This window comes from Anopheles marshallii, chromosome 2 (assembly GCF_943734725.1).
Source record: "Anopheles marshallii chromosome 2, idAnoMarsDA_429_01, whole genome shotgun sequence".
Classification (NCBI taxonomy): Eukaryota; Metazoa; Arthropoda; class Insecta; order Diptera; family Culicidae; genus Anopheles; species Anopheles marshallii.
In genome coordinates, this window is record NC_071326.1 from 10,730,759 (window position 1) to 10,750,350 (window position 19,592).

General features: G+C 46.3%; 1 protein-coding gene across 1 annotated transcript in view; it reads right to left on the bottom strand.

Moving 5' to 3' along the window:
- Positions 1-4,297: 4,297 nt before the first annotated feature.
- Positions 4,298-19,592, bottom strand: part of LOC128719324 (uncharacterized) — a 65,726-nt gene continuing 50,431 nt past the window's right edge. The window contains exons 5-7 of the mRNA XM_053812949.1: positions 5,008-5,125; positions 4,739-4,926; positions 4,298-4,650 (exon numbers count right to left, since the gene is read on the bottom strand). Coding sequence (XP_053668924.1) covers positions 4,298-4,650; positions 4,739-4,926; positions 5,008-5,125 — 659 coding nt within the window. The remainder of the gene's footprint in view (positions 4,651-4,738; positions 4,927-5,007; positions 5,126-19,592) is intronic.

Genomic DNA, 19,592 nt, shown 5'->3' on the forward strand with positions numbered 1-19,592 from the left:
CTGATGGGATGATTGCTGTGGGTGATTTACGCCTTTCAGAAAAGTTTGTCTTCACCGGTTTTGGCGATCAATGGAACCGCATGCAGCACCCGTTCTCAGGTGAGTTGATGCGAAGGAGTAGAATGTACATAACGAGACGAGGTTGAAAGGGACGATTAAGGGTAAATGCACTTTATTTCGGAGTTGGTGCTGAAATGCGAATTGCTTCAGCAGAGGAGAAGAAAATCCACGCCGGAGATTAATTTTTGCACAGTATTGTGAAAGTGCCGGGCTGTTGAAAGGTGAAGACACGAGATCCTTTTCCATATGCTTGAGCTTGTCTGGCGTAGTGAGGAGTCGCTAAACAAAAGAAGGATGAAGTGCAAAAATTTAACACTGGGAATAGTCTGTCAACTGCAGGTTAAGGATCTTACATTGGAGGCTTCTTGGGAGGGGCGGAGAACTGGAGATACACAAAGCAATAAACACTGGCACGTACGTGCGGAACCGATAACAAAGTGCAAATCTCATGTCCGTCCTTTTCTTTCGAAACCAACATGGCCAATACTGTGACCAGGTCAGGTGAGGGTGTCGGTCCTTTAGTCCGATCGTGTAACAAGCCAATTGCATCCGGCCAAAGCAATCACGATGTACAATAGCCTACCGGGAGCTAGGGAAAAGAGACGCATTGAGTCGGTGGCCCGAGGACCGACCTATGACCGTGTTTCCCGTGCCGGATCGTCGAAGGTGGGGATTTAAATGAAAATTGATATGGAAATCGTTTGCACGTGCCGTATTCTCATGCCGGCTTTCCTGGTGGGCAGTGAGCCAATCGGTAGCCGGAACGGAACGGTAGCCGGAACATGAACGGAGAAATGAAAACCAGGTGGACCAGGTGGATCAGCGTACGGATGAAAATCGAAGGGCAGCATAGACAACAACAAAAAAAATAAATACACATATCTCCGTTGCTGGATTAGGTTGGCGTGTTTGGTGTGTGCGAGAGATTAGAATGCTGACCAATCATCGGAGGGAATTGATGCTTTTTTCCGGTCTGTAAAGTGGATTGGTCGGTGGTCGGCTAAAATGGGCGCAGTAAAAAAAAACGTACCCGTGAAATAATCCCATTGCCCATTGACCTTTCTCTGACCGAGGATTATTAGAGGTGCTTTCGTTTTCCTTTTGTTGCTCTCCGCTGTTGGTTCGGCACGTAAGCACATCCAAATAAGCACGTGTTAGCATTGACACTTCTCGAATCGAACCAACAAACGGGTCTACGGGCCATGGTCCACTCCAGCGCAGATAGAAGGCTCCCGTCCAGAACCCATCAGTTTTCAACAGAACGCCATTCCGGTCCAATGGGGCCAACGTGTTGGCTAAGAAGCCAATTAGATGCTGAAGAGCCGTACCGGGAGTGGGACAATTCTGTGCAATATTTCCAAATCAAAACGCCAAGAAATGTTTCCATTATCGGTGCGAAGTGTCCCATTCAGTCCCTTCAGTTCGGCAGCGTGACCTAAGACGGGATTTGCGTTGTTGAATCCGTCCGGGCAATCGAAGCAAGTCCGGGAAGCAGGAAGCGATGCAGAGATGAAAATGGAAATTTATTCAATCTTCCCTCACATTGATATTCATGCGTAATGAACCTCTCGACGGATGATGTGCGTCCTGGGGGAGGGGGAAGGGACGTCCCGTTCTCGTCGCTTGTATTTGGAAGCTTAGGCACGTGAAGTTCGCTTCGAAAGGGTTGTTCGACTTCACGTTGTCAGCGCCACATATAATCCATGTGTGGGCAAGGCGTTCGCGTCCGCTTCCGGACATAAGATTCGCGGTCGGACCACTCCCATTCCCGAGGGCTCTATGCGAAAGCGAACGGATCTATGTTTACCGGTGAACAGCGGGCGATCGTGAGCAAGTTCGTGCAGCGCCTTGGTAACTAGATTGCGATTCGTTACTAAGCAGAATATGGATGTATTCAGAACCGTACCAAGATTTGATTTGAAGATGTCAAAATTTTCGTTGTGGAGGTCATTGAGATTATGACTTTTTTTAATAAAACAATATCTCAAATTTCTAAAAACAAAGACTTTAACTTTTTTCCAAACCTCTCGTAAAAAGTGAAAATGTGAGTTCCCAACAGTGACATCGTGTCGGGTTTGATTTATTTTCATTTTAATGAAAATGATATCGATTTATTGGAAAACCGTTGTCTTTTTTCCCCAGGTCCGGTCTCGAGCGATTTCGAATTAATACAATTACGACAATGCTCCGTGCGTGTGGCAGAAAAGCAGAAGAAAACTCCGGTTTTCACATTTCTATCCAAAACGAAGGACAAAAATCGATGCTTTTCATTGCGTTACCTCGCAGAGTTGTGGCTGGATATGTCCTTCTGTGAAGGACGGAATGCTTGAGGCTACGGTGAACTGTGCTTACATTGCTCGGGAAAATATAAATGAAAGAATAATAATTTCCCCAAAACACACGTGGAACCATTTCGTACACGGTTGTGTTCCGAATGCAGCAAAAAGGAATTCCTGGAACTTTTAAATGCGTAAGACAACGAACTAAATGAACATGTGCAGTGCATAGTGAATTTAAATCAAAAACGAACACATGGACGAAAACACATTATCGGTGTTACTTACATCTTTACAGCTGAAAGACTGTTCGTTCGGACGCTTGTTTTCCATCAGTATCAGGTAGTTGGCCGAATAGTTTCAATTTCTCCTACGCGTTAGTCGTTTATTTTCAATGTTTATGAACCATCACACATGAACCGGGTTGCCATTTAACGGATGATGATAATGGTTTTTGTTTCTTCCCCACTCGTGCTGTGCTCCGCCTTGGGAAGAGCTTCCCTCCCGTTTTTCCCACCTTGTGGGCACACAGCAAATCGTACAGCTTCATACACACACGTCGTCCCACTCAAAGTGATGATTGTTTGTAGTTTTGTTAGATTTGTTTTTGTTTGTTTGGTTTCTTGTTTTGATTTATACAGAGAGAGATTATTTGATTTACTTTCGCCGGCGTCCATTTACGTCTTCGTTCTGCTTCGTGAGATAAAATATTTTTCTTCAAAAGAAAACCATTGTTCAGTTAGGTTGTTTTTTTTTTTAGTAACTGGGTTTTGTAACGGTGTGTTGGGGGTTTAGCCTGTTTTATATTTGTTCTCACCTCTCAAATTGAGCCACCGTTTAGCAAGTGTTTAGTGTTCTCGATGTTATTTTGGTTTGTTTGTTTAATTATCCGACTTCCTGTATTGCCTACAATTTGAATCTAGTTTAGCCTTCGACGTTTTTTCTTCCTCTTGCTAGCCTCTTCCTTTAGGTGCATTAGCACACCAAATTCTTCTCTTTGTTCTCTTTGTTTGCTAAAATGAAGAGGAAACGGGGAAAATTATGCTTCACATTATTACACGCTTGCCTATGTTTTGCTCCTTCCATACGTTTTGTTTGATTTTATCATCCATACTTCATTATAGCTATTTTTCACAAACTCGTTTCGTTTTTCGTAAATGTGTGTGTGTGTGTTTGTGTGATTTGCTTGTGTTTTGTTTTTGTTTTGTTCGTAATGTTTGCTTCAGTTTCTTACTAAAATTCTTACAAGTTGGATTTATCTGGTTTTACATTTTCACTCGTGTATTCTTTTACTATGTTACAACTTTTCCTCGCGTTCCGCTTTGCATTCGGTTTGTAAGTCTTAAATTCGCACCGGGAACGAAATGCCGGTGCAATGTGCATTACACCGGGCCTGCTGCTTATCCCGTTCCAGTACATGAACCGGGTAAATATTGACTAACTTATCTATTATCTTACTCGCTAGGATTCTCCGAATCCATTACATCATAATCCAGAATAGTGTAGCTTTTGGTTTGTATCTCTTCTGTTCTGCTGCTTCTCTCAATGGTTCTTCGCGGTTCGCTACCAATGCTAATGCCACACACTACCACTCTGTGGAGCATACCTTGGAATTTAAACATTATTGTAATTATTATGAAGTAGAAACTTAACATTTATACATTTACAAGTTCCTCACCGCGACACGCACACATAGAGCGAGTTTTGTTCGTGTTCGGACACCGGACATTGGAGTGTCCTTTTGCGAATAGTCGGTTTTTTGCTCCAGGAGTTTCACACATTATCCGTGGCGTTCCTCACCGGAAAAGGGGCATTGGATGCGAAGATGGTTTGGGACACGTTGATTACATATGCTCAAAGGACCAGTCCTCCAACCACCAGTGTTTTGGGATCTAGTGCAGCGCGGCCCGAAGTCCGCGAGTAGTGAACGAATGTCTTCCGATGTTGCGCGGGGAACAAGATCATCTCGACTGGGTGCGAATCGAAGCCAAGTCTGTGGGACGCTCTGTCGTCGTCCGGCGAAGCTTTGGGAGCGCAATCCGGAGATGGGTACCGATCGAAGCCAGTGTCAGCAGAACGTAGCTGGTGGACTTTGAGTGCCGTACGTCGAACGAAGATGCTAGCCGACGGATGTGGACAAGGAAGTTGGCGATCGTTGTGGTGAGCAGGAAACGTACCGTCTCGAGCAGGTTTGATATGAAGAAGATTAATTTGCTAAGATTACAACTATTCAATGATACAAAGAGAAGGATAAGTGTTTGATGCGTCGGGCACGGAACGCCACTGCTGGTCTGCATTGCAGCCGGATGTTCGCCTGTGATGCGGTGAAGGGAGAGAAAGAAGAACGAATTTCGGCAATCGGTTGTACTGTTGACACGTCGTGCACCGCATCCTGCGCTTACCGTTTAGCACGTGAACCTGTACACTGGCGGATATCGCTCCGGTCGGGACGCAGGTGTAATTGCCCGAGTCGCGCAGTGTTGCCCTGGTGAGCATTAACCGACTGCTGGTGCCACCTTCCGTTTTCTCCGTCTCCAGGCTGATTCCACCGCGGGCAGAATCAAAGTCAACGATCGATGATCCATGGTACCTGGAGGAAGAGCCGAACAATCGCAAAGTTGTCTTAAATTGTCCAACCAACCACGGAAATGTTCACGTGCTATACACGTACCATGAGATGGACGATGCATGGACATTCACAACACACGACAGCGAGATGGTGCTGCCCTTCTTGACGTGCACCTCCTGGGAGCCGATTATCTTAGCACGGGCGGCTGTTGAGAGAAAATCTATAAGTGACGCGGTGAAGTTTGTCCGGAAGAGAATGGATCGTGTTACTATTGGCAGATGTGAAACTATCAGGTCGGGCAGACTACAGCTACTAACAAACAACTCGCAAGACAGTAAATCACGTTAGGGAAGGGTTGGGATGTTCGAACCAAAAATTCAACGAACCAAACAAAACGATAAAACTTCACAGCCTTGCCGCTTAATCACCGCTACGGAATTGGATTCCAGCGATTCCAGTAATCTCAAAGATGCATGAGAAGGTTAATGATTTCGCACCGGACACCATCTGCGGAAGCGTACCGGAACAGTATTGCATCGATAATTGTGTTACGTTGTGGTTCGTGTTGCATCTGGTCGGCGATTGATTGAACGCTCGCCCGCACTGCGCTGCTCAGTTGTGGCGACACCAAACTCGATACCGAATTCAACGTAATCATCAAACGCACATGTGTGACCGAGGAAAAAATTGTTTTACCCATCACAAATAAATGCGCACTCGAATCAACCAAACGATTGCCATGGACGTCCAGAAAAAATAGCGGCACCGAAATATGATCCGTACCATTCCGATGACCGGGGCAACTTTTCGTGAATGATGCGATTCCATGTGCGCTTGGAAGTTGGTTTTTTGACAGCCCATGCGGAAATGCGTATCGTTTTAATTCGTCCCGTTTTAGTGGAATGGAGCGGGTTTTTGGGGACAAAGTTTTGTTTTTTCTCCCCACGAATGAACTTTCAAGTTGGACTGACGTCCATGCACAAGCACTTGGTCGCTGACAGGTTCGATGGGCAGGGCTTCTTTGTAGTGTATGACGGACACAAAGTGACACGACCGTATGGTCGCTCCAGCTGCATTAGGCTCCGTGTACGCTTTGAGCTTGCAGCTGTATTGGCTCCATTCCATCCACCATTGGCTTAGTTAGTAGCCTGGCGTAAAGAACGGTAGTGGAACGTTTTTGTGCCATTTCTCCAGCTCTCCGACACTGATCTGAATAGCGACAATCCTAGCGATCGATGTATGCCCCTACCCGATGCTGGGCAACCAGGACTTTTTTTCTCTCTCGCTAGCGTGCGAGTGTTTTACTCGCTGGAAAATGGTCAAAAATTAGAATAGTTTGTGCTGAACATATCGTGCAGCAGTAATTTCGACACGTTTCGGTGTACTGTGTCGATTTTACGGATGTCGCATCGAACTGCACAACTCTTTCGTGGCGTCGTTGTCGTTAGTGCCCGTTAGTGGTTCCCGATGTACGGGAAGGGGGGTGAGGCGGTCCTCTTTTGTCATGTCCGGGTGTCGAAGCAAACTATTGTGCCCGGTTGTGTGCATCGTGCACAATGGTGCCATGATGCATGTGTGCAACGTGGTGCGAGTGTCCAGGGAACCAGTGACCAGTTCCGGAACTTATCCCGAGTGCAAATTGTACGAGTTCGCTTTCTATTGATAAATTTCCCCGTATGACAGATATGTTACGGTGGTTTTCTAATTGGACCTTTTACACGACTAGGAACTATTACCGAACCGAATCCATTCTGCGGAAATCGATGATAACTACGGGGCATGGCCATGGTATGCGTGTGTGTGTGTGTGTGTATATGTGTTGTAACTGAGGACGAACGAAAGTCAAACAAAGTTTCAACTGTGGCTTAAATGTGATGCAAATTTGTCAAGAATTTTTAATCAACTTGCATCGATGCACCGCCGGACCTCGATGGTATGTTGTGAGCAGCGAAGCGTATACATTGTAGATAGTTTACAAAAGGGATAGTTTGTCGTGAGTTTCTAAATATAGAGCAATTATGCTGTACATTACAGTTAGATTGAATCAATGGAAGGAATTTTAAAGTTATTTCTGCAGTCGTTTAATTTCAGTTCCCTCAAGACCTTCTCGGAAAATAATGGAACAAGAGCAACTTAATAGAGCATATTGGCTGTAGCTTGACAAGATTATGGCAGCAGCAGCTTAATGACATTAAATTTCCAGCCGTTTGCAACCGTTCGAATACCAGTCAATTTACACGAGCGCACATGTACACGGCTGCTCAGTAATGCTGATAACGCTATTATCGTACAAATTAAAATGATTACCAGTGTTTCAGCCGTATGCACCGTTCTGCACAGTTGCGATTAATCATAATTTGTTAAGCGGCACTAGATTACGAAACCCACCAGCGTGCAATTGTCTATGCGGTGCGGCTCGTGTTTATTTAGCTTATGCTTTTCACACAAAAACTGAATAGCATTCTTGCAACGGGGCATATACTCGGTGGCAAATACCTGCCACCATTGGTTGAATGCCACACTGCCACGTACGAGTGGTACCAACCCCAGAACCATTCACCGACCGTTGCGCCTCGAGGCACCGCGAAACGTTGGATGGGAAGCGAACAGAACAGTATCAGCTACGCGAAATCGTCCGCTCGTCGACAATATCACCCAACCCAGATTTCCCTCCCACCAAACCGAACAGCCCGTGCCGAGGCGATAAAAGACGGATAATGACAGGATAAAACAGTGGTTAGCGCCAAGGCGAAATAAATAAGAGCAATCTTGTACTGTTGTCTGTTTGCCTGGCACCCTCCGGTAGCAGCATCATCATCATCATCATCACCACCACCGTTGTGCGCCACAAGGATTTCTGCTGTAATAATGGGAGGCATTAAAAGTTGCCGCTCATTCCATTGGTGGATTGAAATACTTTCGATTTGTTTCCCTCACGGTGCCCCGACACCCCTTTTGCATGCTCATTTCTTATCCTCCCCAAATAGCTGGGAACGGGAGCTTTGGGAATTTGTGAAGCAGCAGAAGCGATGCAACAAGGTACAGCATCATTCGCGTGTGCTCGGGTTGTGATAGGGTATTGTGTGCCATTAGAGTGTGTGTTTGTGTGTGGCGTGTGAAACACACCCGAACAAATGGGATAAAGATCTGCCGTTGGTTCCAATGCTCGATCAATGATCTTGGTTTTGCTTGTAGGAAATAAAGCCGGAGAAAATATAATAACGTTAGCAAAGGAATATGAGCCTCAGGGGGGAAGGCAGCGCGAGGAGAGCATAAACATCCTAGGCTTTGGACTGTTTGTACCGGCGCCAGGGAATGGGGTTCGTGGACGGGAATCGTACGAGCAGGCGAGTAGATGCGAGTACGTGCTCCATCGAAACCGAGCGTTGAGCGGCTCCATGTTCCATGTTCGGTTTGCCAGATTATGAGCTTTTATTCGAGCACACGGCAGCAGCGGCATTCGAAGCGGGATGGTGGTTTGCACTTTTTTTATATCTTTTAATATATGATTTACGATTGTCGTTTGGTAGAGATAGCACAAACAATAAATGGTTTTAAAAGCGACAGAATGGAATGGTTTTTGGAGCAAGGGGAACAATTGCATCGTGACCGTTTGTTTCGGTGGACTCGGAGTGAATCGAGCGGTTCGAGGTTTGTTCTTGCACTTTTTTTTTTAACGTTCGCAAAACACGTGCATACATTCCACGTGAAACACTCAACGGTGGGTGAACTGTGAAGGAAGACTACGGTGAATGGTTATAATGGAGTTATAAAGCTACTGGAATCGTGGAAAATGAAGCGGTAAGGTTTAAGTTTTGCTTCCCCGACTGGTGTGGTGTGGGATTTGCGTACCCACGTGAGAGGGAAGGTATATAAACAGTACCACGCAGTGAATACGCGGTTGTACGGGTGGATTGAAATCAATGTGTACGCCCGTCTCGAAGGGAGGGCTTTATAAATCACGAGTGGATTAAAATCGGAACGGCTGCAGAAATATGCGTACAAGCGAAGGCATGAATTTGTACGAATTCGTTGAACAACTGAGCGGAATTAGGCTGTGGTTTGGCGATGGGTACCGTTTCAATACCGCTAAATTCGGTTTGAATGTGGGCAAAAATGCCTCTACAAAACGCTGAAGTACTGGGCGTCTCCATCGAAACATTAAGTACTGGGCGTCTCCATGGACTGGAACTTCCATTGGCAGCAAATTTGCCCACCTAACATGCAGGTTTCGTAGTACGATTATGGAATATAATCATGTCAACAAACGATTCCATCATCATGATGCTATTTATGCACACCTCTATCGTGCACACTTTCTATGCACGCGGTGAGGCCGCTTTCGTGCAATTCTCTTGCGATATCTGCATGCTTTCACGCAGTGCAAAAGTTTGCCATCGCAAGCTTCTTTGATGGAAGTCCCCCCACCCTCCCGGGTCCCACAATCTGTTCAAACGAACACGCAAACTCAACGCTGCAATAAGAGGAAGGCATGGCGGGTGGAAATGTTTTGCATAATAGTGAAAAATTAAAGACACACAAAACCATCAATTTTGCTGCTGACTTTTGCATTCTGGCACGTAAGCTCCGTTCTACGTACGGGGACCTAGTGAGTTTCGTACCGGGTTTTTTGCACTTTCGTCGGGATGATTCTTTTATTTAGCGTTCAATTGAAAGCTCAACTTCCGGGGGATTGCAGACGTTCGCATTTGCCGAGTATCGTTTCCACACGAAGGGCGGCTCAAAGCGTATCATTATGTTTTTAGCATTCATAGCTCATACATAAACACCGAAGCAACAAAACATTGTTGAATACGGCCAGGGCACGAACACGAGCACCGGGGTGTGCTATGTGTTCTTTACCTTTGTTTTGGGGGTTCCTTTTTTGGTTTGCGCTAGGCAATGCTTGGCCTGTAGCTTACGTCTTGCAAACAAATAAATCCTTTGCCAACTTCCAGCATGACGCGGGCGTGTGTTGCGTGGATGGAGACTGTCCGGAATCAGTTTTGCGAAATGGAAAAAAAAAATTTACCCTTTTTTTTTCAACCGGGAAATGACTGAGGGAAACAACCAAAGTGAAATAAGCAGCAAACAAAACCCATTGCCTGCGGCCTGGGCCATGCTGAAGGAGAAGTTTTCTCGATAGTTTTTGTGTGTTGTACAAATGGACAGTGTGAGAATAGGGGCAAATCGGAACGAACTTGAGTGAAAACAAATGAAAGCAAAAAAAAAGCCCTTATACAGTCGAACGATCGATAGCTCGCAGTGTAATTTTGCCACCATTTCCTCTTGCTGGTTGCATTAGCAGTCATTGGTGCTTTTGGAGCTAAGGCAGTGGTCGACAAAGCACGGCTCTTGAGCCGAATCTTGAGCGGTTCTTCATCGAAAATAAACTATGTCAAGCTTGCTGAAATTAAATTTTTTCAAATTTAATAATCTCCAAGTACTTCTAACGTCTGACGTCTGAATGACGTCTTTAAAGGTTTAAAAAACTTCGTTACGTCTTCCAAGTAACGAACAGGAAGGTTATCAATAATTAAACAGATAGTTTTGTTTTATTACATGTATTGTTTTCATTACAAAAATTCCTGAATCTTATCTGGGTCTTCACAGCCAACAGCAACTTATTTTCTGCCAGGAAAGCGTTTCCGAATTTCGTTAATATTTTGGCTCTTAGTAATTCACTGGCCCCTTGCTCCTAGAAGTTTGCCGTCCACTGGGCTAAGAAAGTTCCCCTTGCTGAAGCCAAAAATGCTTGGCCTACCCGGTGTCCCAGTGGGTCACACCAAGCAAGCCAAAAAGCATCACGTAATCGAGCACCAATGGCTTCGGCAAACACCGACAGGCAGCGCCGTATGGGAGGAACGTGGGACAATATGAAACAAAATGGAAAATGGTAGTTTGCGTGCATGTAAACGGCCGCACTTGGCGGTGTTGAAATGGGCACCCTCTGGTGGGATGGGAAATTAGGGGTTGTTCCTTTCTTTAGCTATCGCGCCATCGTTAATATCACTTCACGCTGCATAAATTAGAACCGACAGTGATAGTTCCATCGCGGTGCGGGGATCGTGACCAGCCCACCGTCACGGTCGTCCCGCGGGGGTGGACCGGGCCTGAGAGATATACTACTTTAATTTGAGTTTAATTTGCATGTCAACCCTCGCCCCGCACAAACGTGATTGTTACCGCAACCGGGACACCCGGTTCGCAAACGGTCCCATGTCGTTTGCCGATTTGCCTTTGCGTTTTCGGAATAATCTAGGGCACGAGAAACGGGCGAGATGGTATCACAGTGCGGAACGGTGCTGTCGGATGCAGAGTGTTATTTATTGAAAAGCTCATTCGCTTGCACGGACGCCTCACCGAGGAGTCAGCGCGGCTTGCCGCGTGGTGTTGTCATTAAGGTGCAGTGTGCATGCGTGCGTGCATAACATTGGAAAATAGCGCTTCCACCAAGACCACCCTCCCCAACGGGCCGAGGTGGATGGTGGATAGGAAGCGGAGGGATGTATGTTGCTTTCTCGATTGACAATTTCAATTTTTATCAAGCCACTCCTTGTCGAGTCACCCATCCTGGCAAAAAACCCCCGCCAGTCGTTGTTGGTTCATTTTATTCAGCCTCATTTCGGTGCGAGTTGATGGCGTGTTGTTTTTCCGTGTATGTGTGTGTTTTTTTGCTTTCCTTTGCCATTCGCTTCCTATCCGGTGCATAGTTCCCACGATCGTATCGCAGTGGTTGACTACGTATATTATACGTACACCACGGGCAGGATGCAACGCTCGGCGTGGTAAGTAGCAAGCGCACTTTAATGATTATAAATTGAAAATGAATTTTAATGAAAACATGCAACGCTGCAACAAATGAACACCTACTGGGGAGTACGCTCGAGAGTGCGTTTTGAGTAAACCGAGGATAGCTGTACACGAGTGGGTGGTTGGGTGTTTTTTCTCTCATTCTTTTCTGCCCGTTAGGTGGCGCTTTTCCTCCCGCTGGGTTGATATGGTTTATCGTTTGATAAGGAAACTTTTTCTATCCGAACGACTGCATGAAGCGTTGTGGATAATTTTGAAACATTTGGTCAGTCAAGATGGTGCTGTCGGTCCACTGCGGACGGGGCATTCCCCATCAACGCCGACTTGTGTTTGTTTTTGTGTGGCACGTAGATAAATGCAAAAGTTGTATCGTATCATCATCGCGATAGCGTGATACAAATAATTACGTATGTTTGTTTTGTTGTCTAGGTCACTGCCATTGAGTAAGCGTTCGGGAGCATGTTGGGTATCAATTTCGCTTGCATGTTTGCCGAACTCAATGGGATATTCGCATTATGCCACCATTCAAAACATCCATTCACAGTGCAGGTGATTTGAAACAGTATCAAATATAAATCCTTTATCGAACGAAAACCTGCCTCATTCTTGGAAAAATACAAAAAAACAACATTTATGCATTTGTGGAATAGAACGAAATGGGAATTGTACAACTCCGCGCTCAACCCATCAAAACGTATCGACGCACGATTTTAATCTCGTTACGTAAACGCAAAGATAATGGAGCATAAAATTGAACCCGGGCGTACAGTGTTCCGGGTGGGATAAAAACGCAAAAAATCCACAACAGATATGGTGAAGGTTTTCGTAAATCGTACGTGGCTTTCATGTCCCTGCCAAGGTATTTAATCCATCCCGAACCTGAACGGTACATGATGGCTTTCGAAAAAAGGGCTTTCATGGTGTGTGTGTGTGTGGGAGGGTTTACCGCCCGCTTGTTTGCGTCATTTGCGATGTACTTCGTTTTTTTTTTTCCTCGTGTCACACGGTTCGTTGTGACAGCAAATCATGCACCACACACTCACACGGACGTACCTCATGCCACAGAGAAGTCGTTAGATAAACGATAATGATCACGATTCGTACGTGAAATCAATGCTTGTTTTTTCAATGCTCTTAATGCCCGCATAATCCGAGCATGGCCTGGCCCTGGTTACACTGTGCTATTTTACAACGCCCTGGCAAGAATAAATAAATGGAAAAGCGTTTATGCTGCACGGGAAAATGTTTATCTGGTAGGTGAAATGGAAAGTCACATTTTCACCTGCAACGGAAAAGATGTCATAATTCAGCTGCAAAAAAAGGCTTGCCGAAAAACATGCTCCACCGAAGACAATGCGGAATCGGAACACACTTTTCTCGCCGTCTCAAATGGCTTGGGGGACGCCCCAAGTGTGATGGAATTTAAAGTGTATGTGTGTGTGTTCCCCCCCCCCCCCCCCCCCCAACGTACAATTTAATGCAGAGTTGCATTAAATTAAGCAAAAAACAAACCTCGTTCCCGCACTGGATGGACAAAAAAAAAAAGCGGTGCAAAATCAACCACCAAACGAGTGTTTCCTTTCCGACCCGAAGAGGCGGTGAGCGTTTAATGGGTGGAAAATAAAGTTATTCGATTCGGTCGTACGGACGCTTATAATATCATTATAATTATCCCACCATATCTGCCGGCGTACCAGCGTACCAGACGCAACCGGGCAGCCCTCTGTGTGCATTTGCATCGTTGCCGTACTGATGCCCGCTCACGACGACAAGTAACGCCTGCATCGGTTGTACTCGCCCGATCCGATGGGTGCGGTGGCGGGAGAGCGGGTGGCTTTATGCGTATTGGAGTATAGCGTAACGAAATTTTACTTCCTTTTTTTGGGGGTGAGATGGCAGGTACATTGCCGGTACCGGTCGGTTAGGTAGGGCAAAAGTACCATTACTCGTAGTTTGGTCGAATTCGGTTATCCTTACCCGGGGATCCCTGGGTTAAAAGTGTGTGTGTGTGTGTGCAGGGAGGGGAGAGGTTCGAGATAATACAGCTTTCGTGCTGTTGGTTCGATCAAGTTCATTTCGGACCAGACACCCGTGCCAAAATCCACCGGGGAAGTTTATTGGGGTGGGTGAAAATGTTGATAAAGGTGAACCTTTACCCATAGGCTTACGGAATTTTCCACAGTGGATAAAGTAGTTACGCAGGAGTCAGTGGTGTGCCAAAAAATAAGGAGGGTGGAAGGGGGATGGGCGAGAGGGTATGCATATGCATGGAGTATAAACAAATTGGCCAAACGCAGAAAAGCGACTGCTGACGATGTTGAAACCGGCCGAACGTAATGAAGCTTCCAGGGTGGCAAAAGGGATTGGTTCTGCACAGGCTGCTCCATAGAACCGAGGGGGGGGGGGGGGGGGGGGAAAGGGACAAAGTTCCCGTATGGTACGGGAGTTTCAGGACCCCGGAGAGAACGGAGGACCCAGTGTGTATGGTGTTTGATAAATTGTTTAAGCAAATTTTAAAGCGTACCGGTCCATAAATAATACCATTAAAAATCACTTTCACGTTCCGAAACAACGCTATATTTCAAACCCTTGCTACTCCCCGAGGTACTGCTGGGAAGCACGGGGTCCCACATAGGAATTGTATCGTGTGCGTGTGTGTGTGTGTATGTGTGTGAAAAGGAACAAAAAAAAAACACAAAACCAGAAATAGTTTAGGTAGATGTGCAATTTTTTATTGTGCCCCAGCATAGCTTTCCACGCAAACATTGCCGAGGTAGAGTGAGGTCGAGTGAAAAAACAAACAATCAACTACACGTGTTAGTTCTCCCGGCCGATGGCACGGGTAGGAGACAAACCAGTGCAACCGAAGCAACGGGCACAGAGCAGAGGTCTTGTTTTTGATGTAATGTATTTATAATGCGTTGTGTCGTGAGCAGTAGATGCAAATTGTATTCCCAGCGCTACGATTAAGCTACTGTGCAGTGGCATATGGGAGTGCTTACAAAACTTTCCGTTCCCTCCGCAGTGTGTTCATCCTTTTGCGTCAGGGTGCGCGTTGCGTATCCGCAAAAGGTTGATGTTGAGCTAGCGCGCGCCAGAGCAAAGATTAGAAATGATGGTCAATAATAATAAATGCATCGAGATTAACGAGGCATTGATTTATGGGACCGACCGATGCTGGAACAAACATCAGCTTCCATTCAGCTGGCTTAGAATGTAGCTTCCAGTGTGTGTCTGTGTGTGTGTTTTTTTTAACTTTTCATTCAAGTCCTGCTGGAAAAGCTTTCGTAGCGAAAACCCATCACCCGGGCGGATGGTGATGGGATAAAAGTCACACGGTCATGTCGCGCCAAATCCCACGCTTCCGTGCCAATGTGGCTGATGATAAGTTATTTGTCGGGGTGCAGCACGGTGTGCAAGCTACCATTTTGCTACCTACGCTTGCGATTTTTCCCCCTGACTGTCGGATTAAACGCGCTGTGTTCAATTAAACCCCGTGCTGTTATTAACTACAACTTCCTACACGCTACACTGCCCCATGTACGGATCCAACGTTCGGTGAATTTAAACAATTTATTGGAGCAAAACACGCGTGTGCGTGTGATGGGGGATTTCGCTCCTTTCCGTAGTTGGCCGGCGCGAAAGAATCCCATTCGAATTACGAGCGAAATATCGTGATCGGGCACCACGGTCGATAGAATCACTAGCTCACGCCGTGATTAAGCCCAGGCCAAGAGTCACGTAAATCAGCCGCCGTCCAGCAACGCGCGGGAAGGCTGCTCACCGGAAGCGAGGTTTTAAGAGCATTAAATTGAGTGCAATGATGCGGATCAGGTAATGAATCTCGAATGATTGCACTTTGCGGGGAAGTTGTTATCTTTCCCTCCACCAGGCGTCGCGCCCACCTCATAAATAGTGCATCCATCGAGCGGCTCGCCGACGAATCGGGATCGGATCAGTAGTTAATCCTTTCGGGGCTCAGCACAGGGTGGGCAGGCTGGAACAACACTCACCGACCCCGGGGGTAACATTAAGTACGCACATATTAGTCAAAACGATCTTAACAAGCGCTTTGGCACACACGGCGCTCGAATTAATGCCGTGCCGTGAGTGGACGAGCGTCCTGCGCGCTGCGCGTTCTGCATAAATCCTCCATTAGCAGGGTAAATTTCGCCTAATTGGGATCTCATCAACGGTACTGATCACCACGAGCGACCTTCACAACGCACCCCCCCGGGAGGGGCGAGGAGGTAATGCCTTTGAAGTTCACGTCCACGCCTCGATGAGGTTGATGGCGCGAATTCGCGGGTAAGTTCCGGCCAACTTCACGCACGCAACCAGTGCGGAAATTGTTACTACGAAACCGGGTCCGGCCAGAACGGTGACAGAGGATTAACGAAAAGCGATGCATCCTGTGCAAACGACTTCCTCGAAGATGTATTTGTGTTCGGCTGGAGTCGGATTGGCATGACATGGTTGCTGGTTGAGTTGCAAGCGCAACGACACCACGGGATGGGGATTATTTATTCAAATTTATGATCGTTCCCGTGGGAATCGTGTTCATCTTGCGTCCTCTGCGTGTGACGATGACGCCAACGGATGACGATGATGATGATGATGATGCTGTCGAGCATCAACACTGGTGGAGGGTCGGAAAACCCTTAAACCCCAAAAGCAACATATTTATGCACATGAAAAGACGCTTATTTATCATTCGCCATTGTTTTGACGTTTAAGTAATTGCGTTCTGCATGTACCAGCGGACCATCGGATGACGTTACCCTGACAGTGGGTGAACGTTCCGGCGTACAGACATCGTATCCGGCTCGTGGTTGGTACCGTTCGGTGGTGGCATCAATCCTTCCATTGCTTGCACACCCCAACTGCCTGGATCCGAAGAAAGCGGGAGAAATTGGAATTGTTTGTGGGGAAGGGGGCGGAGGAGGGCAGGGGGGGGATGCTTTCTTTTTTGTTGTTGTTGAGTAGGAGAGAAAACTTTCATATGGCGCGTGTATGTTTGGCGAAATATAAATGTGTACTTAAGCCGCCGGTGAGACAGGGTTTGGTTGGCAGTACTGGCGTCATGCATTGCCAGCATGTTACACAGCGGCAAGTTGTCCTTCCTGTCACTCGAGCTAACGGGCTCAAACCTCCTCGACAGATAGATAGTGTAATTCAACAGATAACAACATCTAGCAGCAGTTTCGCAAACGACGTAAAACTCGATCCCGAAACGGCACGGACGCACGGTGAGGATGATCGCTTCAGTGTTCTCCCGCGGGATCGGGTGGAACTCCCGAAACGGGACACACACACACACACCGTTTGCCGGATTTGGAAAACAAGACCACAATATAAAAGCATAAATGGGGACGGGAAAAAAAATGGCTAGAAAAACGGACTGAGTATGCTCGCATAAAGGAAATGATTTATTGCAGCACGGATTATGTCGCCTGTTGTTGTTGGGTGATGTTGTTTGTTTTGTGTGTTTGTGCGCTTTAGTTTTGGTAGGTCGGTCGGTGTCTAATATGCTTACAACGAGCAGAAGAATGTTGCTCTTCGCTATCTTCGTACGCCTTCTGGACCGCTGCTCTGACGTTCTTCCCCAAAAACTCTTCGCAATCTTTGCAGGCAAGTTTTGCCGCACGGTTTTGTCACTATTCGATCCAAAACGACTTGCGAAATAGAAAGGGGCGCCGTATAGTGGGGAATGTTTTAGAATAAAAAGTCCAACAAATACGAGCGAAAAGACTGGTTCGGCGCACCACCGATGAAGTTTCCTGCTTTCGCACAAAAGTACTGTCTCTGCTCGTATGTTGCGCCCCATTGAGCATCAACATTTGCATAATAGATAAACTTGTGCTTCGGTCGTCTGTAAGCTGCGCTTTGCCCCACGGCCAAGGCAGTACGGCCCGTCAAAAACCGGCATTGTGGCAGTTAAAGATTACGTGGCATTCCCGTTGCCGGGTGGGTCGGGGGTGTTTCTTTCGTGCCAGAAAGCAGGGGTTTTAAATCATAATTTTTCTTTCCAAAACGGTCAACTCCCATTTTCGCCATAGTTTTCACACCATGTCCGCGTGACCTCCCACGGCAACAAATCGGTAATGGAAGCAATACAATTCAAAAATTGAAAACCCCCCCCCCCCCCCCTTTCCCCTGCTTCATCTCCCGATTTCCACCACCCACAACGATCGAAACTGGAAACTGTCGTCCCTTGTTTGGCCGTTTGACGTGGACCATTTTTTGCCATTAAACCCCCGTTGCATCCTTTTGGCTGGCGCGAGCCGCTCGTGTTGCATTTGTGGGCAAAAGTCGACTCCTCGTCGGCGATGAATTATGGGCGGTATTGTTGCTGTCAGTGGGTAGTTGTGGGATTTTTTGGGGGTGAAGTTTATTTGCGCAAAACACAGTTGGCTTGCACGGAAGGAGCAAATTTGTAACTCGTTTGGCCGGTTTCGGATCGCGATAGCTGCCCTAGCGGTATGCTGACCACGGGACATGAAGAGTGGGTAGTTTTCGGGCGGGAAGAGGGGTGAAAAATAGTGCAGCAAATGATTGTGAAGAATTACATTCATGAGTATGAAAAATGATACTGCATTCAAATGAATCATCCAACGGTGGAGCAGCTGGTGGGAGCGAAACGTTAGTTCGAGCTTCGGAACGGTGCAGACAACAGGGCAGCGCGTTCTCTCTACGGGCACGCGTGGCGTGATGGGTGAAGTTTTTTTTATGAATACAAATTAGTTTGAGAAAAAAAAATTGCATGACAATAACGGTTTAAAAATGGCCGAGTACACCCGGGATAAGCTGACCTTTCACGGTTTCGAGAAGGAAATGTCTTCAAACGAATGTGAATTTTATCTTAGATTAAGCTACCTTTAGTTATAAGTAATACGGCCTAACCGTTCTCGTTGAAAAAAAATAGTTTAAAAATGCATTCTAAACAACAAATTGGTTAAAGTTCTCTTAAAGTTAGTATTGCAGACATTTTCACAGTGATCTCCCAGACTAGTTAATAAAATGGCCCCATATTACCATTTTCCCGCTGTTTTATGCAACTATTGCCTGAATTTCCTGCCGGATCCAATTCCTCGTGAAGTGTACCATTCAAATGTTTCGCGATTTCCAACCAAAGTTCAAGCCTGAAGCAAACAATACCACTAAAGACCCAAAGTTATAGCTTCAATCAATACTTAATCCTCAATTTGGGCGCTTGTTGATAAGAATTGCTTTAATTTTAAAATTTCCACTTTGTCACTTTCCCATCGTGGTCTTGCTACAAGCGTGTTTTCGATAAGCGAATCGAAATGTATGCTCCGTCGAAGGCAAGGTTATCCGTGATTTTTTTTCGGTCGGTCGCAGTGCACGAATTGTAAGGAATTTGGTGGACACCAAAACCGTTCAGACCGAACATGGTCGGTTTGTTTGCGATTGTAACGGAGCGTGTGGTAACGTAAGACGGTGCCACCGATTAAGGATTTCGAAAGGATGTCGTGTTCCATTTACAATACCATCTCATTTTCGCAAAACCCGACAGCAAACGTTCGTTTACAAGGTTAGAATGCTAGCATCCTGATGACAACGTCGAGTTCCACTGTCATGAGCTGAGCAGAATCGAATCCAACGTAACGAGCGCTCAACAGTACGAAGCAGCCACATATCGTCCTTGACGATCCTTTTGTAATCAACGACGAGAAAAGAACAGAAAAATGATTGAAAAATCTTAAGCTTACAAACTGGTCAACGTGACAATAATGTTCGAATAGGTTACCTGAGCTCATTCGGAAAGCTCGCAAAGCGTACAACTTGCCGAAGAAAGCACAACCGGCACGGATGTCGAAAAATGAAACGAACACCATGCATACCCACTGGGA